Source organism: Prionailurus bengalensis, chromosome A1 (assembly GCF_016509475.1).
Source record: "Prionailurus bengalensis isolate Pbe53 chromosome A1, Fcat_Pben_1.1_paternal_pri, whole genome shotgun sequence".
NCBI classification, from domain to species: Eukaryota; Metazoa; Chordata; class Mammalia; order Carnivora; family Felidae; genus Prionailurus; species Prionailurus bengalensis.
In genome coordinates, this window is record NC_057343.1 from 196998853 (window position 1) to 197025175 (window position 26323).

At 40.0% G+C, this 26323-nt stretch overlaps 2 protein-coding genes across 6 annotated transcripts in view; one reads left to right on the forward strand and one right to left on the reverse strand.

Annotated features, from left to right (window-relative positions):
• Nucleotides 1-9310: 9310 nt before the first annotated feature.
• LOC122495573 (zinc finger protein 630-like) lies at nt 9311-17075 on the reverse strand. Of its 3 annotated transcripts, none has more exons than XM_043601449.1 (4): nt 15582-17075; nt 14685-14811; nt 14298-14393; nt 9311-10881 (listed from the first exon to the last, which is right to left on the reverse strand). In XM_043601449.1, exons 1-4 carry the CDS (start codon nt 15594-15596, stop codon nt 9953-9955), a joined length of 1167 nt encoding a protein of 388 aa, XP_043457384.1. In that variant the 5' UTR covers nt 15597-17075; the 3' UTR covers nt 9311-9952. The 3 variants fall into 3 exon arrangements, with proteins under 3 accessions (XP_043457384.1, XP_043457454.1, XP_043457304.1); XM_043601519.1 differs by having other exon boundaries at nt 14685-14827; XM_043601369.1 differs by lacking the exon at nt 15582-17075 and having other exon boundaries at nt 14685-15386.
• A 473-nt stretch (nt 17076-17548) lies between these two features.
• The window catches only part of LOC122495346 (zinc finger protein 300-like), a 32741-nt gene continuing 23966 nt past the window's right edge, over nt 17549-26323 (forward strand). For 2 of the 3 annotated variants that reach the window (XM_043601032.1, XM_043601260.1), the window contains exon 1: nt 17549-18116. The gene's annotated coding sequence lies outside the window, so the exon portion shown is untranslated. Of the gene's footprint in view, nt 18117-23170; nt 23247-26323 lie in introns of those variants that run through there. The other variant, XM_043601184.1, reaches the window with a different exon arrangement.

The window sequence follows — 26323 nt, forward strand, 5'->3', positions numbered from 1 at the left end:
CAAGTGAAAGAGGCCAACCTGAAAAGGCTATATACTGTATGATTCCAATTATATGACATTCTGGAAAAGCCAAAACTCTGGATGCAGTAAAAAGATCAGTCAGTGTTTCTATCAACAATAGCCAAAGTATGAAAAGACCCCAAATGTCCATAGATGGATGAATGGATAAATAAGATGTGGTATATGTACACAATGGAGTATTACTCAGCAATCAAAAAGAATGAGATCTTGCCATTTGTAACTACGTGGATGGAACTAGAGGGTATCATGCTAAGCAAAATTAGTCAGAGAGAGACAAAAATCATATGACTTCACTCATATGAGGATTTTAGGACACAAAACAGAAGAACATAAGGGAAGGAAAGCAAAAATAATATAAAAAACAGGAAGGGGAACAAAAACATAAGAGACTCTTAAGTATGGAGAACAAACAGAGGGTTATTGGAGGGATTCTGGGAGGGGGGATGAGCTACATGGGTAAGGGGCACTAAGGAATCTACTCCTGAAATCATTGTTGCACTATATGCTAACTTGGATGTAAATTGAAAATAAACAAATAGAAAGAAAGCAAGAAAGAAAGAAAGAAAGAAAGAAAGAAAGAAAGAAGAAAAAAGATGAGTGTTTGTCAGGGGTTAAGGGGAGGGAAAGGTGAATTGGCACATAACAAAGGATTTTTTAGGGCAATGAAACTATTCTGTATGATATTATAATGGTGGATACATGTCATGTTACATTTGTAAAAACCTACAGAGTGCAGGGCATCAAGAGTGAACACTATAGATTTTGAATGATTATGATGTTTCCTCTAAGTTCATCCATTGTAACAAATGTGCCACGGTGTAGGATAGTAATAGTAGGTAAGGCTATGCACTGTGTGGGGACTCTCTGTACTTTGTGCTCAATTTTTCTGTGAACCTAAAATTGCTCTAAATAAAAAAAATCTACTAAAAATAGCTGGTACATCCATGCAATGGAATATTATCCGGCAACAAAAGAAATGTGTTATCAGGCCACACAAAAACATGAATGCATATTAAATGCATATTGCTAAGTGACAGAAGCCAAGCTGCAAAGGCTACTTACCGTAGGATTCCATTTATAGGACTCTGGAAAAGGAAACTATACAGGCAATACAAATAGCAATGGTTCTCAGAAATTTAGAGGGGTCAGGGGAGTTGAATAGATGAAGCACAGGGGATTTTCAGGGTGTGAAACTTTTATGTGACATTAAAATGATGGGTATACTGTGAAATTGTTGAAACCCATAGCACTTTAAGGCACAAACCATGAACTTGAATGTAATCAATTAACAACATAACTTGAGCAGTAGGAGGATTTCACAATGGAGTTTAGACTTTGTCAAAAGAATCTAACTGTATTACACATGTATGAAGTAACCTCACTGTAGGGGTGAGGGGAAAAGGTGTTGGCCTGATGGACTTGGGAAATGAGTAGAAGAGTAAGAGTAGAGGCCAATAAACATAAACACTGTACCTAGTTGCTAAAGTTGTTTTCCACGGGGTACAGGACAATAATGCTGAACCACTAAACATGTATACCAGAATTGAACAATTAAATAAATGAGTGTCAGGTGGGGGAGCCAGGTTTCCCACTGTTGCAGTGACAGGTTACAGATAAGCATGTAGGGAAGGCTAAGATGATCTACGTGCGAGTGGATTAGAGCTAGAGACAGTGTGAAATCATGTTTGGCTTACTGTAGACACAGATCGATACAGAGAGAGATATTCACAGATATTCTCTCTATTCACAGAGAGATATTCACAGAGATATTCCTGTGCACATACAGGAGTCGGTATAAACACATATAGTTCTTTCCTCTCTCAGCTGACAGGGCCTAGAAGCCGTGACACTCCAGTGGCAACAAGCATACCCGGCACCAGATCTGGGTTTCGTTTTTATAGAACAGCTTGAGATATGATTCACATACATACAATTCACCCATATAAAAAATATACATTAAAAAATTATTTATTTTGAGAGAGAGAGAGAGCATGTGAGTGTGTGAATGGGGGAGGAGGCAGAGAGAGAGAGAGAGAGAGAGAGAGAGAGAGAGAGAGAATGAATCTCAGACAGGCTCCACACTCAGCATGGAGCCCAATGCAGAACTCCATCTCATGACTACAAGATCATGACCTGAGCTGATATCAAGAGTCGGATGCTCAACCAACTGAGCCATGCAGGCACCCCTATAAAGTATATATTTATATGGTTTTATTGTGGTGCAACTATCACCATAATCATTTTTAGAATATTTTCACCAAACTCACCCCCCAAACCCATTAGCAGTTACTCTCTGTATCTCCCCAAACTTCCCACCTCTAGACAACCACCAATATACTTTGACCCTGAATTTGCCTAATTGAGACATTTCATATAAGTGAAATATTGCAATGTGTGGTCCTTGTCCCACTTGGCATAATGTTTTCAAGGTTCATCCATGTTGTGGTATGTATCGATACTTAATTCTTTTCATGGCCAAACAATATTCCATCATATGGATATGCCGGATTTGATTTATCATCCATCAGTTTGTGGACAGTCAGGCTCTTTCTACTTTTCGGCTATTAGGAATAATGCTGCTATGAACATTTATGTAGAGCTCCCTGGAAGAGGAGAAGACCCAGCAGAATCTGTCCTGCAGCCAACCAGGCCCAGAAGGAAAACTGGCCACCTGGGGAAACAAAGAGACGGAGGCCTGGGTCTCTCATCAGCGTTTGTCTAACCCAGGGGAATGTGCTGTTCTGTGAGGTGAAGGGAGGGTAAGACCCTCAGCTTCAAAATGTTTCTAAAATCGCTCTCACTCGAATCCCAGACTCACGGCACCCACCTTGCCACATTTCCCCTGCACTCCCTCCATTCACATGGTGAATTCCATCTAACCTCACAGAAACACATTGTACAAAACCTTGCTCTCTCACGCGTCTCACCTAGACACATCATCCCACCCTTTGGACATCCTCTCTTCAGAGCATGACTCACACTCCATGCCATTCTTCATGCCAACTTCTTCTCCAGGTATGCCGCACTCAAATCTTCACATTTAGGTCTTCCCAATCTTGCCAACTCTGTCTTTTTTCATCACATCTTGTGGATGGGGAGCTGTCAGAATGCTTCCCAAGTAACTTCTAGTAAAAAAGGAAGGGGGCCGGAAACCTCCTACCCTACCTTGTCGTTCTAAATTCTGTTCCACGTCCCAGGGCTTTCTCGAGAACTTCTAGCAGATGATTCCTTTTCTGGAGGATACCATTTGTGCATTCTGCAGTATGTAGATTGATAGTCAAGATTTTATATACTGTTGATTCCATTATCCGAGGTAGTTTCCCTTTTATTAACATATCACATTATGGGGCACCTGGGTGGCTCAGCTGGCTGAGCATCTGAGTTGGTTTTGGCTCCTGTCACAATCCCAGAGTTGTGGGATGGAGCCCTGCGCTGGGCTCCACGCTCTCTCTCTCTCTGCTTCTCTTCCTACTGCTCTCGCTCTCTCTCAGATTAAAAAACAAAAAAAAAAAAAAAAACAAAACAAAAACCAAAAAAAACTTATTATATTCTATGGTATATTTGTTACAATAAATGAACCGATGTTGATACATTATTATTAACCGAAGCCCATGCTTTATTTAGATTTCTTTAGCTTTTATCTGACGTCCTTTTTCTGTTCCAGGATACCCTCTAGGACACTGTATTAGTCATCATGTCTCCTTAGGCTCCTCTTGGTGGAGGCAGTTTCTGTGACTTTCCTTATTTTTACAACCTTGACAGTCCTGAGAAGGACTGGTCAGGAACTTTGTGGAATGTCCTTCTATTGAGATTTTTCTGATATTTTTCTCATGCTTGGACTGCAGTTATGCATTTTAGGAAGATGACAGAAGCCAAGCGCCATTTCACATCATAGCAAGGGATGTGGTATCAACATGACTTACCAGTGTTGATATCAACATTCATGTGTCTGAGGCAGCTTTTGTCATACTTCTCCACTGCAAAGTTACTCTTTCCCCCTCTCTTTCTACACTATACAGTTTGGAAGCCACTGCACAGCACACACTTAAGGACTGAGAAGTTATGCTCTCCATTCTTTTATTATTATTATTATTATTATTATTTTAATCTTTATTTATTTTTGAGAGATAGAGAGAGACAGAGCACGATCAGGGAGGGACAGAGAGAGAGGGAGACACAGAATCCGAAGCAGGTTCCAGGCTCTGAGCTGTCAACACAGAGCCTGATGCAGGTCTCGAACCTACAGACAGACCACAAGATCATGACCTGAGCCGAAGTCGGACGCTTAACCAACTGAGCCACCCAGGTGCCCCATATGCTCTCCATTCTTGAGGGCAGAGTTTCTACTGATTTTTAAACTATTTGTTATTTCCTCAGTGGTTACTCTAGGGCTTAGAGAGTGTTTCTTAATTTATCATAATATCCTTCAGATTAATATTAATTTAATCCCAATGATATATAGAAAATTTGCTCCACTCCCCCTACTTCGTGCTATTGTTGTCACATATGTTTCTATAGGTTGAAACCCAACAATACAGTGTTACAATTGTTGCTTTACATAATTTTGTCTTTTGACCAAACCAAGAGGACACACACAAATACCTCCCTATTCCCCTATAATTTCTTTCTTCTCCCCTCTTTTGAACTGTAAAATATATCTCTTTATGTTAGAGATCCAACAATTCATTTTTTAAAATGATTATTTATTTTGGAAAGCGAGAGAGAGAGAACTTGAGCAGGGGAGGGGGAGAGAGAGAGGGAGACACAGAATCTGAAACAGGCTCTAGGCTCTGATCTGTCAGCACAGAGCCTGATGCGGGGCTTGAACTCATGAGCAATGAGATCATGACCTGAGCTGAAGTCGGACGCTTAGCTGACTGAGCCACCCAGGTGCCCCCAACAATTCAATTTTCAAAAACAGATTTATGGAGATATAGTTTGTATATCATACAATTCACCCATTCAAAGTGTACAATTCAGTGGTTTCAGGATATTCACAGACACGTGTAGCTACCACCTCAGAAAGACATTCTCTACCCTTTAGCCATCATCTCCCTACAACCTCTGAGTATCTGCCTTTCTCTCTAGTTTTCATGGTAGTGGTCTGTCCTGTGACTTCAATTCTCTACAAGATCCAAGAAGAGTTGTTGATTTCCAGTTTGTTCAGATTGTTTTTCTTGTTGTAAAAATGGGATTGACAACTTCCAAGATTTTTCTATGTCTGACAAGAAAGCTCAGTTTCTTCATTCTTTGTTTTTCCCTTTCTTTTTTCAGATTGTATACTAATGACCTATCTTCAATTTTCCTGATTCTCCTGCCGACTTAAATTTACTTTTGAGCCCTTATAGTGAATCTTCATTCCAGGGACTGTACCTTTCAACACCAGAATTTCTACCCGGCTTTTTCAAATAATTTTTATCTATTGATATTTTCTATTTGATGAGTTACTGTCATAATTTCCTTTAGCTTTTTGAAAATATAGTATCTTCTTTGGAATCTTTGCCATATAAGTTCAAAATCTGGGCCTCCTCAAAGTAGTTTCTATTGTCACTGTTTTTCCTGTATAGGGTTATAGTACTGTTTCTTTGTATGGCTCATAGCTTTTGAGATAATACTGTGTAGCCACTTTGGATTATGATGCACCCCTCTCAGGGCTTATTGATGTTGCTCTGTTTTGTTAATTTTGTTGGTTTGCTTAATGGCTTCCCTGGGCTAATTTTGTGGAGTCTATTTTCCCCTACAGTGTGTAGCCTCTGGCATCACTGCTCAGTTCTCCTATGTGCTTTCTCAGAAGTCACTCTGGCTCAAAAAACTTAATGTTTAGCCAGTCAGAGGTTGTGCTTAATTAAGCCTCTTGAGCCAGTAAGGCTTCTACTCTTTGTTAATGGATCTGCATATGACTTGGGGGACTCCTTCAAGTCTTCCCCATGTTTAGTCAGTGCCTAGTGCCTTTCACATGCCTGCTCTGGCTGGTCCTTGATGTGTGTGTGATACCTAGACATGCACCCAGCCTTCTGGACAGGGACTATTGTAACTATTATCTTACAAGGCCCTTTTTAAGCTATTTCTGTGGTTCTTTCCGTTAAACTCCTGGATGACCTGCTGTTTCATTTGTTATTACTTGTTTTATAGAACTGTTAGAACTGGAATTGCTTACAACTAGTATCTCTATTTTCAACAATGCCTAAGTCATGCATTCCTCCACACTATGGACCAAAGTCAGCTCCTTCTGTGAAGCTTCCAGCCTTCCCTTCTTGCCTTCCCTCTGGACAGGTGTCTAATCTATTGCATTGGAGCAATAGGGGAGGTGGAAGGGACAGCCTGTTTTTCCTGGAGTGACGTGTGTCCTACAAGTGGAGCTGAGGAAACTCCAGGACTTCTCCTCTTGACATGGAAACTCAACCCTACAGGTGGGATTTAGGAGGAGGAATGGAGACCCAAGGTCTTTCTGATTCACTCCTTCCGGGATAGAACCTTTGCCTTCTAAGTGGGGCCTGGTAGAATGAGAGTCTGCCGTCTTTTCGTCGTGGCCCTGGACAGAACATCTGCCCTACAGGCTAGAGCATGGGGGGTGGGGTCAGAGCCCCGGTATACTTGGCCTTCCTTGCCGTGGGCTGAGCCTCTACATAGAAGCAGGAGCTAGGTTGGGCATGGAAGCCCATCTTCTTAGCTGCAGCTGACTAAAGATGAGCTTCTGTACCATAGAGCTGGGGTGGCAGATGAGGCTGTAACTTTGAAGATCTCAGACCTGAATGAGATTTCAGCCTCTTAACAGGATCTTTTTTCCGAGTCCCTTTATTTCACTGAAAAGGTTTATCACGTTGTTGATGTTTAAAGTCTTTTAAAACATTCTGTTCTTATATGAAGTCTAGAATAGTTGGTTTTTCTTGAACTCTGTAAGACCCCAAATGTCTGGACTCTATTTGCTTTCATTTTGGCTTGTCAATCATTGATTTTGCCTGAGTTTCTCTCTTTCTTATCATAGCTTGCCAAAGGCAGCAAGTATCAACCAGCAAATATTACTAACATTCTGTTTTCTAATATCTTCTAGAGCTGTCAGCACAGTAGGCTTATGTAGAGGAGACAATTTTACCGTATGTTTTGCCAGTTTGTCACCATCCTTCCAGGCTTTGACATCAGTTTTCTCACTCCCAGAGAACTAGGCCAATGTCACCTATTTTAGTTTTTGTGACATTAGTACACTTGTAGAAGCAACCTCTAAACAAAATGACTTAATACAGAACAATGCAGGGTGGTGGTTCCAGGCCCATACGCTTGCTTCTAAGAATGAAAAAGAATGATGCATGCAACCCCCACAGTCCTATCTCCTTCCATCAAAGCCCTGATCACAGTGAATTGTTTCCCTTGTCTAATTACAATGGGAACTCCAATTATACACTTGAAAAATCTAAACACAGCTAACATCTTATGAGCACCATACATGTATTACATTGTGTAATCCTTGCAATAACCCAAGAAATCACAGCACTATTCTAATTCACAGAAGAGACCGTAAGACTCAAAGCAAATCCACAATCTAGATCTAGCTGGCTCCCGAATGAGAGCTCTCACACTACCTCACATTTTTTTTTCTGTATTCCTAAACCTCTATTAAAACTCACTTCAGAAGAATGAAGCTCCGTCTCTAATTAATAAATTAGGAACAAGTTGACTTCTAATGCCACAGATATTCACATAGAAATTTACAGCATATCTACTGCCCACCACGGAATGGATTTTATTTGTAAAAATGAATTATTCTTTCTGAAAAAAGTCTCTACATTTCTGAATTATAAAATCCTTATTAAAGTATTTCTTACTATTCTATCACGAGGTGAAATATACAGAAATGGTACACAATACAACATACCCCGAATCATACTGGTAGGTTATAGAGTACTTATAATTTTTAAAAAATATTTATTCTTGAGAGAGAGAGAGAGAACAAGTGTAAGTGGGGGAGGGTCAGAGAGAGGGAGACACAGAATCCAAAGCAGGCTCCAGGCTCTGAGCTGTCAGCACAGAGCCCGATGTGGGGCTCGAACTCACAAACTGCTGAGCCGAAATTGGACGCTTAACTGACTGAGCCACCCAGATGCCCTGAGTAATTTTTTTGTTTATTTATTATTTTTGAGAGGATGGGGGAGGGCAGAGAAAGAGAGAGGGCAGAGAAAGAGATAGGGCAGAGAAAGAGAAAGAGCAGAGAAAGAGAGAGATGGAGACACAGACCTGAAGCAGGCTCCAGACTCTGAGCTGTCAGCACAGAGCCTGACATGGGGCTTGAACTCACAGACCACAAAATCGTTACCTGAGCCAAAGTCGGATACTCAACTGACTGCGCCACCCAGGTGCCCCTAGAGTACTTATGACTTGGACACTCAGTTTTATGAAGTGTCCCAGTGAAAAGGAGCAGTAGTGTGTGTATTAGTCTGCTGTGCTGCCATAACAAAATCCATAAACTGGGTAGCTTAAGAAACTGAAATTTATTCTCACACTTCTGGAGACTGGGAGTCCAAGATCAAGGTGCCAGCAGGGTTGGCTTCCTCTGAGGTCATCTTCCTGCTGCCTCTTCCCACGGTCTTTCCTCTGAGCACGTACATCCCTGGTGTCCTAATCTCCTTTTCTTATGAGGACACTGGTCCCATATGAGTAGGGCCTACTCTAATGGCTTCATTTTAACTTACTCACTCATTAGAGGCCCTATTTCCAAAAATAGTGATATTCTGAGGTACTGGGCATTAAGGCTTTAATTAGGGAACACAATAACAATATGGAAGAAGGGGGTGGTTTAGTCACCAAAAACCACTATTTAAATCATGGTGAATGTTGTAAGAAGCCATGACTACTTTCTTTTGCCCACTTTCATGTATCTATGTCATATATAAATATGTATAATAATAACACCTTTTCATACTCTACTGCTGATCAAAAATTAACAGAAGTCTTTTATACACATACCAGCATTCAACAGGAAAGAAAAGTTTATTTTAATTGAAGTACAGTTGACATATAATATTAGTTTTAAATTCTTCTTGAATGACATATTTTCTTTTAAATAGAAGAAAAATAGTATTATTCAACATAAAAGATCTTGGTAGATGGCATTGTACACTTAATACTTATTCCGTATTCATAATTATGTTAACTTCACATATACAATTCCAATATAAGGTTTATATACAATCAGGAATCTAAGGCTTTCATATTTTGTAGATTGTCCATATATGGTTTTCTAATTTTGTTCTGACTAGTCCACTTACTAATATTTCAAAAGTCTTTGTGGTCCACATTGAGCATTTATCCTTTAACAAGGAGATATACTTTTTTTTTTTACATTTTATTTATTGTTGATAGAGAGAGACAGAGCACAAGTGGGGGAGGGGCAGAGAGAGCTGGAGACACAGAATCTGAAGCTGGCTCCAGGCTCCGAGCTGTCAGCACAGAGCCCAATGTGGGGCTCGAACTCACAAACCATGAACTCATGACCTGAGCCGAAGTCGGACGCTTAACCGACTGAGCCACCCAGGGGCCCTGGACAAGGAGATATACTTTCTATATCTTCTAGAAATACTTTGGGATCACATCTGGAATATCACTTCTATGAAAACATAATTACACACTTTTAAAATATGTTGAATTAAGAGGCTTGACTTCTTGATACATAATAAGATTTGATTTTTTTTTAATGTTTCTTTCTTTTTAAGAGAAAGAAAGAGAGGGGGGAGAGGCAGAGAGGGAGACACAGAGTCTGAAACAGGCTCCAGGCCCTGAGCTGTCAGCACAGAGCTGGACACGGGGCTTGAACTCCAGAACAGCGAGATCATGGCCTAGGCCAAAGTCAGATGCTTAACAGACCGAGCCACTCCAGCACTCCAAGATTTGATTTCTACTGAAGCTTTTAGTTGAAGATATTCCCACATTAGTTTCTCTTTTAAGGAATTTTTTCTTTATGAGTCCTTTTATGTCGACAGAGGGCCGAGCTATGTCTGAAGGCTTTTCCACACTGACTGCATTCATAGGGCTTTTCTCCTGTGTGAGTTCTGTGATGTATGAGGAGGTCAGACTTCTCAGAAAAGGCTTTTTTGCACTCATTACATTCATAAGGTTTCTCCCCAGTATGGATTTTCTGATGTCTCATAAGGCAGGACACTTCACTGAAAGCCCTCTCACACCTGGTACATACGTAAGGTTTCTCTCCTGTGTGTATTCTCTGATGTACAAAGAGGTGAGACTTCATGCTGAAGGCTCTCCCACATTCGTCACACCCATAGGGTTTCTCTCCAGTATGAGTTCTCTGATGAATACTGAGGTGTGATTTTTGGAAAAACGCTTTCCCACACTCATCACATTCATACGGTTTCTCCCCAGTGTGAATTCTTTGATGTTCAGTGAGGTGTGACTTATGGGTGAAAGCTTTTCTACATTCAGTACATTCATAAGGTTTCTCTTGAGTATGGATCCTGAGATGTGTAACAAGATTGGATTTCTTGCTGAAGGCTTTCCCACACTCTGTACATACAAAGGGCTTTTCTCCTGTATGAGTTCTCTTATGTATAATAAGGTCTGACTTCTGGAAGAAGGCTTTCCCACATTCACTAAATTCAGTCTTTTTTGAGTATCTTCTATTACCACTAAATAAGCCGAAAAAATTCAAACTCCTACCGTAGGGGTCATATTTTTGGAGTCTCTGTTTTGAAGAAATGAAGTCTGTGCTCAGATGAAATATATTTTCAAGTGCATTACACTTGTTACCTTTCTCGTCAGTCCCAGTTTCCTGGTCAATGAATGCAGCATGCTTCAAAAGTGTTTCTTGGTTCTCTTGGTGTTGTTCCATGTGGTCATCAAGTTGCCATGTTTCTTCTATAAGGAAGCATAATTAACTATATGTGTGTGGATATTTCTGCTAATGTATCATGGCTCCTAACCTTTCACCCTATTGTGAGACTGAATCTTTACTCTCAGGCCTAATATCTCTATCTAAAAGAAATACCAAGGCTAAATGGAATCCACACCCACAAGAAAACCACAAGTTAAAAAAAACTATTATTAGTAGAAATGGAAATAGAGAATATGACAAAGAACACATATGTATCTGGCTATACGCAACTAGGACTTTGCAAATTGGGGAGAAAAATGAAACGAATCCCAAAGAGCAGTAAAAGGGATCAAAGCTGTGACAGGGTCAATAGGAAGAGCCCATTTGGTGAATGAAAATAACTAGGATGAGACAGTGATTAGAGGAAATGAAGGAAAGACTGGCTGAGGAACAGAGAGATCTGAGCTGGTGCTCATCAGCTCATTGTCGGATTGCTCTAGTGTAATCTCCACTTGTCTCTTTGTTTCCAATGTCTCTGAGCTCTTGTCTATTTGTCCATCAACACGAAATTGATTTGACAAAACCACCAACCACTGGCAAGCAGGAACACCTTTGCAGCCAGTGCTTCAAAAAGCCATGTAACAGTAATTCATTCTTGTATGGGTGTGAGGGCCCAGGAATTCATATGTCCAGTAAGAGAGAGAGAGGCCACAGGGTAAGCAAAATACTACCTGCCTCAAGACAGATTAACCACTGGATTCTTGCTGCTCAGTGTATCATCTTATTCTATAATAGTTCATAGATACTGCATTAATCCTGATGTTTCAAAATTTTTTTAAATTATTTTTGAGACCGTGAGCAGGGAAGGGGCAGAGAGAGAGAGAGGAAGAGAAGATCTGTAGCAGGCTCTGTGCTGACAGCAGAGAGCCCAACGTGGGGCTCAACTCACGAACTGTGAGATCATGACCTAAACTGAAGTCAGATGCTTTACCCACTGAGCTACCCAGGTACCCCAATCCTGACTTTTAAATACTCTCCCCACCTTCCTCTCTGCCTACCACATATGGAAGAGGAACTGCAATTAAGCACACAGGCAGTAAATCCAGATTACCAGGGTTTCAATCCTAGCTCCCTCCCTCACTAATTAGACATGTGGCACAGGTCAAGTTCCTTGATCTCTCTGGGTCTCAATTTCCCTTTCCATAAAAAAGGAAAGTAATAGCACCTACCTTGTAGTGTTGTTGTGAGGATTAATGAGTCAATAGATGTAAAGTACTCAGAATACTGCCTCGTACATAATACATTTTCTCAGAGATCATTATGTGTATTATTTCTGATCCTGAGACAACTATGTGCTTGCCACTTTCTGCTTTGTATCATGCTTTCCAAATTTCTGGATTCTATTATGGAGACTGTAAGCAGCAGATTTCTCATTCAGCATCTAAAATCCTATCTATCTTCATTTTCATCCATCTTATAAACCTCAGGCAATACTTGACTATTGTGAAACTTATGCTACCTACATCAGAGCAATAAAGTCATTCCTTGGCTCAGAATCCAACAATTCTACTTAACTTCTTAACCCCGTTCCCAACCTATAAGCCATCAGTCTTTGAAGAAAGTGAGTGGATTTCCATTCTTTATCCAACACTAGGTCCCCAGAAGCTAAACTAGACATCTGTCCAAGGAAGATATACAGATGGCCAAAACACACTCATGCTCAATGTCACTAGTCATTCAATGCAAGTTGAAACCACAATAAGATACTACTTCATATCCATTAGGATTGCTATGATAAAAACAAAACAGAACAAAAAATAACAGGCATTGGTGAGGAATGTGGAAAAACTGGAAACTTTGGGCACTGCTGGTGAGAATGTAAAATTGTGTGGTAGCTGTGGAAAACATCATAGCAATTCCTTAAAAATGTAAACACAGAATCACCACATGATCCAGCAAATTCACTTCTGGGTATATACCTAAAAGAACTGAAAGCAGGGGCTCAAACAGGTTATTTGTACACCAATGTTCATAGAAGCATAATTCACAGTAGCCCAAAGGTGGAAACAATTCAAATGTTCACTGTAAATGAACGGATAAACAAAATGTGGTACATACGCATGATAGAATATTATTCAGCCATAAGAAGGAATAAAATTCTATCACATGCTGTAACACGGGTGAACCCTGAAGGTATTACGCTAAGTAAAATAAATCAGATATAAAAGGACAAATATTGTATGATTCCATTTAGATGGGGTACCCAGAATAGTCAGATTCATAGCAAAGAAAGGAGAATAGTGGTTCCCAGGGGCAAGCAGGGGAGGTAGAATGGGGAGTTATTGTTTAATGGGGTACAGAGTTTCAACTCGTGATGATGAGAGAGCTCTGGAGATGGATGGTGGTGATGGTGGCACATCAATGGGCATACACTTAATGGCACTGAACTGTATGCTTAAAAATAGTTAAATTCTGAGTTATGTATACTTTGTCAAAATTGAAAAAAAAAAAAAGAAAAAATCTTCTCTACGTCTTAAATGAAGTTGGTGAGAATCACAGGCAGAATATACCTGGCAAGGAAAACATCACTCTTTAACAGCCATGCAAAGAAAAGCATTACTGTGGAAAGGCGATATATGGAAATAGTGTTCAGGTGAATAAGGAACTTATGTCAGCCATCCCAGTTATTTCAAAAGGTCTAAGGCCTTTAAGAAGAGAGTCCTGAAGCATATTTTTCAAAGATGCTAACCCTTATTGATCAACTGTGATCTTTTTCTAAAACTTCTTTTAAATTCCAGTATAGTTAACATATAGTGTTATATTAGTTTCAGGTGTAAAATATAGCGATTCAACAGTTCCATATATTACTCAGTGCTCATCGTGATAAATATACTCTTTAAAAATTTTTTTTTTAATGTTTACTTATTTTTGAGAGAGAGACAGAGACACAGCATGAGCAGTGGGAGGGGCAGATAGAGAGGGAGACACAGAATCTAAAGCAGGCTCCAGGCTCTGAGCTGTCAGCAAGGAGCCTGATGCGGGGCTTGAACTCATGAATCGTGAGATCATGACCTGAGCTGAAGTCGGACGCTTAACTGATGGAGCCACCCAGGTGCCCCATGATAAATATACTCTAAATCCCCTTCATCTATTTTACCCATCCTCTCACCACCTCCCCTCTGGTAACCATTAGATCAACTGTGATTTTTTTTTAATGTTTTATTTATTTTTGAGAGAGAGACAAGGGGAAGGGCAAAGAGAGGGAGACACAGAATCCAAAGCAGGCTCCAGCTCTGAGCTATCAGCACAGAGCCCGAAATGGGGCTTGAACTCACGGACTACAAGATCATGACCTGAGCCAAAGTCAGACGCTTAACGGACAGAGCCACCCAGGAGCCCCAGATCAACTGTGATCGTAATTTCATTCACTTCCATCCACAGAGCTCTTTACCTAACTCACCTGCATAGCTCCAATTTGGGATTTCTCTCTCTACCATCCATGGTTCTTCACCTTGCTCCAACTTGTGGATCACAGATGGCTTAGTAGTTTGATATCCTGTCAATGGAAAATGATATGGGATTTGGACCTAGCTACCTGGGCTTCAGGTCCTTTGAACTCTGAACTTCATCAGAAACTGCCCGATGAAGGTGCCCATTTGTATCTGAAAAAGAGAGGTCTTTAAACAAACTTGTAGTCGTACCTCCCAGAGACTGTCAATGCTAAATCTACTAAGACTCAGAGCCATACTTGTAAAAGTACTTCCAAGGACTGACAATTTGGAGCAACTGAGAAAGGAAAAGTAATTAACCAGGCACATGTCAGTCAACACTGGGAAATGGTCCTCACCCACTGAGATGAGGTTGATATAGTTCTCCAGCATCACATCCTTGTATAGATCCTTCTGGGGAAGGTCCAGATACTGCCACTCCTCCTGGGTGAAATTCACAGCCACGTCCTTGAATGATACCGGTCCCTGTAACAACACATTCCTATTCCAACTAAAGTCATCGGTATTGCACAAAGTAGAAACAAAAAGCATGGCAAATGGTTTTAAGCATGTTCATTACTTGATTATCCTTCCGGAAATTTAGCCCCATTTCATTTTGGGTTGTAATATACTAATTTGGTCTCATTCTGTTTCTCTAGCACAGTCCTTTGATGCCCATTTGTCTAGTTTTGCGTTCCACTTCATGGGTGACACAAAAATCATATCTAGAATAGTTTATACTCATGGGTTCGTTATTTATTAGGCCATTCATTCATTAAGTCATTAAGCAAACATTTAGTGAGTGCCCCATACATGTCCAGAACTGAATGTCCTAGATCCAAAAGATCAAATATTGGAATCTGATCCAATTTGCCAAGGCACAGAAAAAATGCTCACTTGCTACCAAGTTACACAAAGAGAAAAGGCACTGTTCAAAATGCTCGCGATAAGTGTTTTTCCAACAAATATTTTAATTCTCAATGTTTCAAATTATAATGTGCTAAATATTTGTTTTTACTATTTTTCATTTCCCTATACTTGTATAACCAACAGTAAGAGGATTTAATGTTTTAAATTTTAACGTTTAAACATTTAAATTTAAATGTTTAATGTTTAAAATTTTTAAAGGTCACAGAACCGTAACCAATGTAAAAAATCCTGCTAATTATTAAGATTGCTTTGCACGATTTTAGCTCACATGGTCATTTTTACAGTCCCTCACTCCTGTTCCTATATAATGGGACAAACTAACTCACCTGCGACTTGGTCATTTTCTGCAGCCTCTGGGTGAAGACAGAGATCTATGAGGACAGAGGGAAGGGAAGGGATGGAGCCATGAGAGACCAGGGATGACTTGAAGATCCCAGAATCAACAGTGTAACAAACCCATATGCAGATGCCGCAACAGCTGGGCTGAGGAAGCCACCCTGTGGGAGATTGTCCCCTGGGCCCTCTAGAACTCACTGTGAGAAAAACCACAGATTTGCACTGAGATTTAGGATATCTGCTGCAAGGATATCTGTTGTAGCATTTTTAACATATTGAAAAGTTGGAAGACATTAAGGAACTGGTAAAACAAACAGATATATACTCCAAAGATAAAGTAATTTACAGTCATCAAAAATGATGTTGCCAAATATTTATCAATATGTAATGGCAACTGGTGCACATCCTTCTGTGACTGTTTAGTCATGCCTTCTGTGGATTCTAACTAGGGCTGTAGGAGCACAGACAGGTTGGAGTCTGAAGGTAGAATGTACCAGCAACAGATTCTCACTGGGACCTAGGAACTGGGGAAGAGACACCAACAGACCCTGGAAACAAAATGTCCACATGGTGAGATTCACGCAACAGTCTTTCTGGAATCTTTCCCAGGGGAGCTGAGGTGCAGATTCCTGTGCTCCAAGCCAAGCAGGAGCAGAGGTCAGTTAAATCCTATGTTTTAGGTTGGGAGACCTCTATAAAGGGTAGGAGATTTAGAGGAAAACATTTGGGCTTGAATTTACCTGCTGGCTATTTGACTTTGGGCAAGTTACTCAGCTTTACCTTTCTGAGCCTCAGTAAAATCAGAAATAATATCTATGTTGTATCAGTGATTAGGTAAGAAACATATTTTGATTAAGGTAAGAAACATATTCTACAAAACAACCTAATGTTAATGTGTGTGTGTGTGTGTGTGTGTGTGTGTGTGTGTGTCCATGCTGGCTGTTCCTTCTACCCAGCACAACCTTCTATTTCTTCATCTTTGCTCAAAAATCACCAAGGAGGCCTTCGCTGTCTACCTAATTTAAACTTAATCCCGCCATCTCCCTTACCCTGATCTACTTTTTCTTTGTGTATAAGTTCAAATACATAACTTACTATCTAATATACTACATAATTATGCTTACTGTTAATTGACTATCTCTACTTACTAAAACTAAAATTTCATGAAGGCAGGGATTTTTGTCTGCTTGATTCAGTATTGCACCCCTAGCACTAACAATAGTGTCTGGCTAATGGATGCCCAATAGTCATTTTAAAAATACAGTTATATATAATACATTTCATAAAACAATCCTTATCACAAGGGAATACATATGTGCTACTTTACAGTATTTATTTTTAATGCTTGCATATAAGAGTACATGCTGTAGGATTCCATTTATATGATGTTCTACAAAGCAAAATTAGCCTATAGAGATAGAAATTGAAAAAAACTGGTTCTTAAGCAGGTGGGGGGGTTGCATTTCTGGGGGATTAAAATGTTCTGTATTTTGATGGTGGTGGTAATCATACGGGTGCATCTACAAACTTTTTACTCTGTAAATTATGTGCAAATCATTCTATGTAAATTATATACGACCTAAAAGTACTGGCAAATAAAATACTAGTCTTGGCTCACTAAACAGATTTCACCACCACTACTGCGTTGCAGCCAATGGTTGAAAACCTGACTTAGAGGGTTGCTGTAGGGTTAAAAGTTAGATGCCTTTGGAAAAGCAGGTAGTAAGGTAGTACTCCACCTGGAACATTTCAGACCTTCAGTAAAACTTGGTTCTCTTTGCACACTCCAGAGGGCGCTCCTGACCCTGGTGCCACTTGCGCGCACTGGCACCGCTGGACGCGCTCCGGCAGCGACATCTGCAGCGCGACACCTGCAGCGCAACACCAGCAAGAAGGCAGACCAGGGACCCCGCCCGCCCCAGACTCTCGGACCCAGGTTAAGGACGGTCACTGCAGCTTTTGACACACCCCGGTTCACGCCTACCCCCAAAGTCCTATTGTTCTTCACCCACTCACTCCACTTCCCCAAATCCGCGCCCGCTTCCTCCGCGCACCTCCAGCCCGGACCAAGACCAACCAGGTGCAAGGATCAGAGCCTCACTCCCGCCCGGGGGTAGCGCTGTGAGGACAGGGAAGGCACACATGCGCAGAAGAGGACGTCTCGCGCGCGCGCGGGTCTCGCAGGAGCCCGTTCCCTTCGACTGCAAAATACATCTCCCAGAATGTCTCAGCGGCGGCGCTGCACATGCGCGGCGAGAGGCAGGGCGCGCGTGGAGCGTCGGGGCGCATTGCAGCGGATTCCGGCACTGCAGTCCCGGCTCCAGGCTCCAAACCCCTTCTCCAAAGAGAACCCATAGAGGGTCGCTGGACGTACTGAGCCAGAGCCTAGCGATAGCTAGCCAGACCTACAACGTTTCAAGAATTTTCCCAGGCCTGAGCCTGCAGGACTTAACTCTGGAATTTGAGTTTGAGCCCGAAGCCTTTCATATTTTGTGGTCAGCCCTTCTGCTTTTCTGAATGGACCCGTGAGTATAATGTTTTGACGAAAGGGAGATACATTTCAGAGATTTCACTAAAATGCCTGTAAATGAAAGCTAGCAGTGGTTTAAATTAGTATTCTGTGACCAGCTGGCATATTTTCTGAGAACACACAAATTAATTTTGATTACACAGACTTGAAGACCAATAGCTAACTAGTCTGTGTAACATTAAAAAGAAAAACTTGAAAAAATCTACAGACAGGTTTCCTCCACAGGGCACTTTGATGTTATATATAAAGATGCTTCATGTTGATCTAGTGCGACATTAATCAATGCCCTGATAGGTACCCATAGTTCTAGGGAAACTGGTTTTTTGGGAAAAATAATTTTGGATAATCACCTTCCATGTTGTGCCAGTTTCCATATGGCTTAAAAGTTACAACAAAAACTTATACAGCATTTACTATTGTGTAATAAAGATTTTGGCTTTCAACCTTTTTTTTTTATTTATTTTTGGGACAGAGAGAGACAGAGCATGAACGGGGGAGGGGCAGAGAGAGAGGGAGACACAGAATCGGAAACAGGCTCCAGGCTCTGAGCCATCAGCCCAGAGCTTGACGCGGGGCCTGAACTCACCGACCGTGAGATCATGACCTGGCTGAAGTCGGAAGCTTAACCGACTGCGCCACCCAGGCGCCCAAGATTTTGGCTTTCATTCCAAGTTTCTGGCAAGTAAGCTCTAAACACTTGCAGTAAAGAATATGGCTGGCAGAATAAAGATTTTGTCCTCTATTATTGAGAGGTATAGATCTGTGGAATTTCCCCAGTAATGGAAATGCCCCTGGTGGGCCCTGATAATTCATCCTACCTAGAATGACTCATGGTGGGTCCCTGGAGAGTTGACACTGAGAAGATGACTCAGGGTGGGGGCTGGCCACTCCACAAAGACCATGTGATTAGAGAGTTGGGGTTTTAAACCAGAAGATATCATTTGGAGAATCTCTCAGGGGTATAAGGCAGGGTTGGAGATTGAGTTTAGCCTGAAGGCCGCGTAGGTAATGAAACCTGGATAAAAACTCTGGACGGGGAGCTCAGGTGAACTTCCCTGGTCGGCAGTATTGTAGGTATCTCTGACTCAGAGATCATACAAAAGTTTCACTTGTAACCCTTTCAGATCTTACACTATTAGTCTCTCCCTTTGGCTAGTTCTCATTCCTATCCTAATGCTATAATAAAACTATAATCATAAGTATGGTGCTTTCCTGAGTTCTGTGAGTCATTGAAGTGAATCACCAAAGTATCAAAAAGGGCACTGGGAACCTCTGAATTTTTAGCCCACTAGCCAGAGGTGAGGGTGGCCTGAGAAGTCCTGAGCTTACAGCCGGTGATGGAAGTGAAGGCAGTCTTATGGAGGACTGTGATTTGTGAATTTAACCTGTGAATTGTGGCCCAGTTCCAGCTCACTGGTGTCCGAAGTCACTGAGATTATGGCCAGTGTGTTATTCTAGGTACTTTAAATGTATTAACTAATTTAATACTCCTATGACAACTCTGTGAACTAGATTCTATTAACTTCATTTTACACTTGAGGGAAATTGAGACACCCAGATTAACCCACTTAACTAGGGGACACACAGCTAGTTAGTGGGAGAGCAAGGCAGAATGGCTGTAGACCATGGGTTGGTAAACTGCCACTCAGGCCACATCAGCCAACTGCCTGTTTTTGTACTCTCTGTGACCGTAGAGTGTTTTTTTACATTTGTAAATGACTGGAAAAAAATTAATAGAGATGTGTTTAGGTGTTAGTTTATAAAAGTGACTGAGTGATGACACAGAGAGGTCAATATCATTGAAAGAAAAATTTAATTTACTCAAAGTTCCCCTAGAAATGGGAGGCAGACTGGGTCCCAATTCTACTGAGGGGTTCCCTACACCGACAATAATCAAATCTCTGACATGAGCCAGGTGTCCTACGATTTCTGCCACATCTACTGGGAAATAGCATGAGATCCCACAGGTTAAGGGTTCAGTCCTACAAGACTGCTCCCAACCCCATTTCAGACCCTAGTCCCAAGCCCAGGTTATTCTGTGCTACAGATTGGAGGTTCCCAGGCCTCCTCCTACAGATGCCAGTCACAAGCCCAGGTTGTTAGTTGTACTTCTGACTGCCTGGCTATAAGTCGGAGGTTCTGACCACCCCTTCCTTCCTGGGTTCAATTAATTTGCTAGAACAGCTCATAGAACTCAAAGAAACATATTACTTACTAGATTACTGATTTATTAGAAAAGTATATGACCCAGGAACAACTAAATAGAAGACATATGTAGGACAAGGTATAGGGAAAGGGGGTGGAGCTTCCATGCTCTCTAAACAAGCCACTGTCCCCACATCTCCCTCCACATGTTCACCAACCTGGAAGCTCTTCAAACCCTGTCCTTTCAGGTATTTATGGAGGTATCATTACATAGGCATGATTGACTAAGTCACTGGCTATTGGTTATTGATTGATTCACAACCTCTAGCCTCTATCCCATCCCTGAAAATCAGGAGGCCAGGCTGAAAGTTCCACCTCTGCACTCTCGGTTGGTTGCCCTGGCAACCAGCCTCCATCTTTAGGTGCTTTCCACAAGTCACCTCAGTAACATGGTAACCCAGTCACCCAGTTGTGGTGGAAAAGGGCTATTGTGAATAATAGGACACCCATCTCAACTTACGACTCTAAAGCAATTTCAGATACTGAGAGCAAGAGACCAAATAGGATAACAGAAGATGCTCCCATTGCTCTTATCACTCAGGAAATTCCAAGTTTTGGAAGCTGAGAGCCAGGAACCATGGACAATGACCCAATGTGTATGAGAAATACATCTTGGTCATCTGAATGACCAAATATGTTTTTTCTTATAAATTACAATGTCACATAGGACCACAGGGAGAAGCACCAGTGTCAGTCAGGAGGCAGGAGTAAAGGCATAGATCATAACCTTTTTTTTTTTTTTTTTAAAAGATATGAGGGCTTTAAAAAAATTGTAGCATAGTTAGCATACAGTGTTATATTAGTTTCAGGGTACAATATAGTGATTCAGTATTTCTATATATCACCCAGTGCTCATCACAAGTGCACTCTAGACCATAGCCTTTATTGGCATTTACATGAGAAAGAAAAGGCAGAGCAGAATAAACCGTTTACCATTGGCTGGTTTGAATAATTCTGGTGGGCTTGGGGGTATAGGGATTGGCCTTAATTGTTACCTGGATTGATTCAGGGCAGGGGAATATTAGGTTGGTGTGTGACTGTTAGATAAAGGAGGTGGTTGGGGGTATGGACTTGGGATTGGCTGGTTTGCATATGGGAGGAGTGCTGTCAGGTAAGCTGTTTATCACAATAGGAATTAACTATTTCTGAGAGGGGCAGTTTCCCCAGTCAGCAGTGACCTCCACCCCAGAATGTCAAAATATCATAACATAGAGAAAATTTCAAAAATGGTTAACATAAAATAGTATTTCATAATACATGAACACTATATGAAATTCTAATTTTAGTGTATATAAATAAAGTTTTATTGGGACATAGCAACATTTATTTATTTACTATTGTCTATGGCTGCTGTTACTCTACAACAGTGGAGTTGATTTGTGATAGAGGCCATATGGCCTGCAAAACCTAAATTGTTTACTATTTGGCCTTTTACTAAAAAATATTTGACAACCTTTGCTCTATAGTAAATGTCCTTAATCTGTATGAAATACTGCATAAAAACGAAAGTGTAAAATTTATAAACATTTAAATATAAGGCTGTCTGTACTAAATCTTTGGGTGGGGAAACTCTTTAACATGTTACTATAAGGAAAAAATACAAGACTAAATTATGGGAAATATTAAAAATTTTTATGGTAAAAAACAATTGTAAAAGTACTTCTACTTACGGGAGTAGGAGTAGTACTATATGGAGTAGATGTAGGTTTACTTACTCCTTTTGCTAAGGAAGAGTTTGGAATTATATACATGTTCCAGGACTGCATTGTTTTCTGGCTTTCATAGTTTCTGTTGAAAAGTCAATTGACAATCTTAGTCCTTAAAGGAAATACGTGTTTTCCTCTGACTACTTTAAGAATTTCAGCTTTTTATGTTTTATGCTTGTACTAGCTTTTTAAAAAAAAGAATATCTGGGGGCGCCTGGGTGGCTCAGTCAGTTAAGTGTCCGACTTTGGCTCAGGTCGTGATCTCGTGGTCTGTGAGTTCGAGCCCATGTTGGGCTCTGTGCTGACAGCTCAGAACCTGGAGCCTGCTTCTGATTCTGTGTCTCCCTCTCTCTCTGACCCTCCCCCCATTCATGCTCTGTCTCTCTCTGTCTCAAAAATAAATAAACGTTAAAAAAAATTAAAAAAAAAAGAATACCTGTATTGAGATATAATTCACCCATTTAAAGTATATAATTTAGTGGCTTTTAGTATAGTCACAGATATATGCGGCCATCACCACAATCAATTTCAGAACATTGTTATCACTGCAAAAAGAAACTCGGTACCCTTTAGCTATTGCCCCACTATTCACCACCTCCCAGCCCTAAATACCTAAGCCTGGTACTTTCAGGCTCTGTAGATATGCCTGTTCTATTTATATTTTCATATAAATTGAATCATGTACTATGTAGTCTTTTATGACTGCCTTCTTTCACTTAATGTAATATTTTCAAGGTTCACCCGTATTGTAGCATGTATCAGTTCATTCTTTATGGACAAATAATATTCTATTGTATGTACAGACCACATTTTCTTTATCCATTCACCATTTGATCGGCATTTGGCTTGTTTGTACCTTTTGACTTTTGTAAATAATTATGTAAATAGTGTATACATTTTGGTGTGGATATACCACTTTCAATTCTTGCGTGTAGATTCCTGGCAGTGGAATTGCTGGGTCATATAGTAATTCTCTGTTTAGTGCCAAGTTTTTTCCAAAGTGGCTACACCATTTTACATTCCCACCAGCAGTGTATGAGGGTTCTGATTTCACCACATCACTACTAACATTTGTTATTATCTGACTTTTTGATGCTAGCCATCCTAGTGGGTATAAAGTGGTATCTCATTTTGGTTTTGATTTGCAGTTCCCTGATGACTAATAATGTCAAGAATTTTTCATGTGATTGTTGGCTATTTTCATATGATGGAAGGTAAGGGTCCAATTTTATTCCTTTGCATGTGCCTAATTTTCCCAGGGCTATTTCTTGAAAGAACAGTCCTTTCCTCATTGAATGGTCTTGCCACCCATGTCAAAAACCACTTGAAAATAGGTGTCTGGGTATATTTCTGGACTCTTCATTCTATTCTATTGACCTATATATGTCTACCCATATGCTAGTACCACATTGTTTTGATAACCATGGTTTTGTAGTAATTTTTGAAGTAAAAAAGTATAAGCCCTCCAACTTTGTTCTTTTTCCAAGGTTGTTTTGGCTATTCTGGGTCTCTTGCAATTCCATGTGCATTTAAGGATAACCTTTTCTATTTCTGCAAAAGAAGCTGTTGGGTTTTGATAGGAATTTCATTGAATCTCTGGATGCCTTTGGGGAATATTGCATCTTAATATTATCAAGTTTTCCGAATCAGTGATTGCATACTACCTTTCCTTTTGCTTAGTTCTTTAATTCTTTTCAGCAGTGTTTTTGTAGTTTTCAATGTAGAAGTATTGTACTTATTTGGTTTAATATATTTGTTCGTATTCTATTCCTTTGGATGCTATTATAAATGGAATTGTTTGCTTAATGTCCTTTTCGAATTGTTTGTTGATATTGTGTAGAAATATCACTTTTATGTTGGCCTTGTATCCTGCAACCTTACTGAATTTATTAGCTTCAATAATTTGTGTGTGAGGCAGGAGGGAGAGGTTTTTGGATTTTACTAAGATTATGTTGCCTGTGAATAGATACAGTTTTCATCTTCCTTTCTAATTTGGATGCCCCTGATTATTTTTTTCCCTTGGCTAATTACTATGGCCATAATTTCAGCACAATGTTGAATAAAGTGGTGAAAGGAGGCATCCTTGTTCTGTGTTTGATCTTTTTTTTTTTTAAGTTTACTTATTTATTTTGATCTTTCAAAGAACCAACTACTGGTTCTGTTGATCATTTCTATTGTTCTCTATTTTGTTTATTTCCACTCGAATCTTTATTATCTCCTTCCTCCTTCTGTTTTAGTTTTCATGTCTTTCTAGTTACTTAAGGTATAAAGTTAGGCAATTGCTTGTGATATTGCTTCTTTTTTACTGTAGGCATTTACAGCTCTAAATTTCCATCCATGCCCTGCCTTCGCTGTATCCAGTAAGCTTGGTGTGTTGTCGTTTGTTTTGTTTTGTTTCATTTGTCTCTGTTTGAGGGTGGTGGGGAGGGGCAAAGGGAGAGAGAGAGAATCCCAAGCTGGGATTTTACTTACTTTTAGTTAAGTAGCTACTGTAGTTTGCCAAAGGCTCTGAACTAGACGCCATGGTTTAAAAAAGAAGAGGAAGTGTTAGATGTTACAAACATGGGTATTGATACTTTTTTCTTGATTTAACCAGAAGGATAGGGATACAAACACAAGGAAAATATTTTCTCACTGGTTGATTCCATATTAATTTAATGTTACTTCTTTTTTTTTATATATATAATGTTTATTTATTTATTTTGAGAGACAGCATGTGCACAATCAGGGGAGGGACCAAGAGAGAGGGAGGGAGAAAGAATCCTAAACAGGCTCAATCCTGTCAGCACGGGGCCCCATGTAGGGCTCAAATTCACAAACCATGAGATCATGACCTGAACCGAAATCAAGAGTTTGTACGCTTAACCTACTGAGCCACCCAGGCACCCCTGTTTCCAAGTATTTAAAAAAAATTTTTTTTACATTTATTTATTTTTGAGAGACAGAGTGAGACAGAGCATGAGCAAAGGAGGGACAGAGAGAGAAGGAGACACAGAATCTGAAGCAGGCTCCAGGCTCTGAGCAAGTGTTCAGCACAGAGCCCAATGCGGGGTTTGAACCCACGAACTGTGAGATCATCATCTGAACTGAAGTTGGGCACTTAACCCACGGAGCCACCCAGGCGCCCCCAAATACTTTTAAATTTCCCTTGTTTTTTTTTTTTTTCTTTTACCCACTGGTTATCTAATAGTGTCCTGTTTAATTTCTACATATTTGTGAACTTTCCAGTTTTTCTTCTCATTAGTTTCCAATTTTATTACCTTGTGGTTGGAGAACATAGTATATATGATTTCAGTGTTTTAAAATTTATTGATACTTGTTTTGTAGCCTAAGATGTGGTACATCCTGAAGAATGTTCCATGTGAACCTGAAAAAAATAAGTGTTTAGCTGTTACTGGGTATAGTGTCCTGTATGTCTCTTAGGTCTAGTTTAAGTGTTAATCAGGTTATTTATATCCTTATTCATTTTGTGTTTCTATGTTCAATCCATTATTTGAAATGGGGTGTTGAAGTCTCCCACTGCTATTATAAAACTGTCCATTTCTCCCTTAGTGTCAATATTTGCTTCAATATTTTTGGTCCTTGTTCAGTGTATAAATGTTCATAATTGTTAATATTTTTGATGAATTGACTCTTATCAATATATAATGACCTTTTTTCTCTTGTAACAATTTCTGACTTCATGTCTATTTTGTCTACAATAACAACAGAAAGGTGAAAGTAACGGAAGGACAGAGTTGTAAAGGATCAATGTTTTGTATGCTATTAGAGCTACATTGGTAACGATTCAAAGTAGATTGTACATTCAGGATGTTAATTGTAATTTCCATAGCAACCAATAAGAGAATAACTAAAACATTTTCAAAAAAAGAACTAAGCAGGGAATCAAAATGGTACACTGTAAAAAAAAAATCAAACACAAAGAAGGCAGTATTGAGGGAATTGAGGCACACACAAAAAATATGACACATAGAAACAACTAGCAAAATGGCAGAACAGTGGTCATTTTAAATGTAAATGGATTAATGGATAGGGAAGAAACATGCTCTAACTATATGTTATCTATAACTATATGCTATCTTAGCAGGTAAGATGTTTTCATTTACTTTGATAAGTTTATAGAGTGAATTGAACCGCAGATTTACACTTGCAGTGTCTACTGAACATTTTTCTAGTTGAAAAAAGTCTAGTTTACAATTGGACAAGATATCAACAATATTATTTTCTTTAGTTTCGTGAAAATCTTTATAAATGAAAAAGACAGTTTGACCTCCATTTTTCAATCCAAGTG

Coding starts and splice junctions, on each gene's coding strand:
- LOC122495573 (XM_043601369.1), bottom strand. CDS start 14,877: ATGCTTTTTGTTTCTACTTTGTGCAATACCGATGACTTTAGTTGGAAT. Junction 14,394..14,684: donor TATCAACCTCATCTCAGTGG/GTGAGGACCATT, acceptor TTCCATTGACAG/GATATCAAACTACTAAGCCA. Junction 10,882..14,297: donor CCCAAATTGGAGCTATGCAG/GTGAGTTAGGTA, acceptor GCTTCCTTATAG/AAGAAACATGGCAACTTGAT.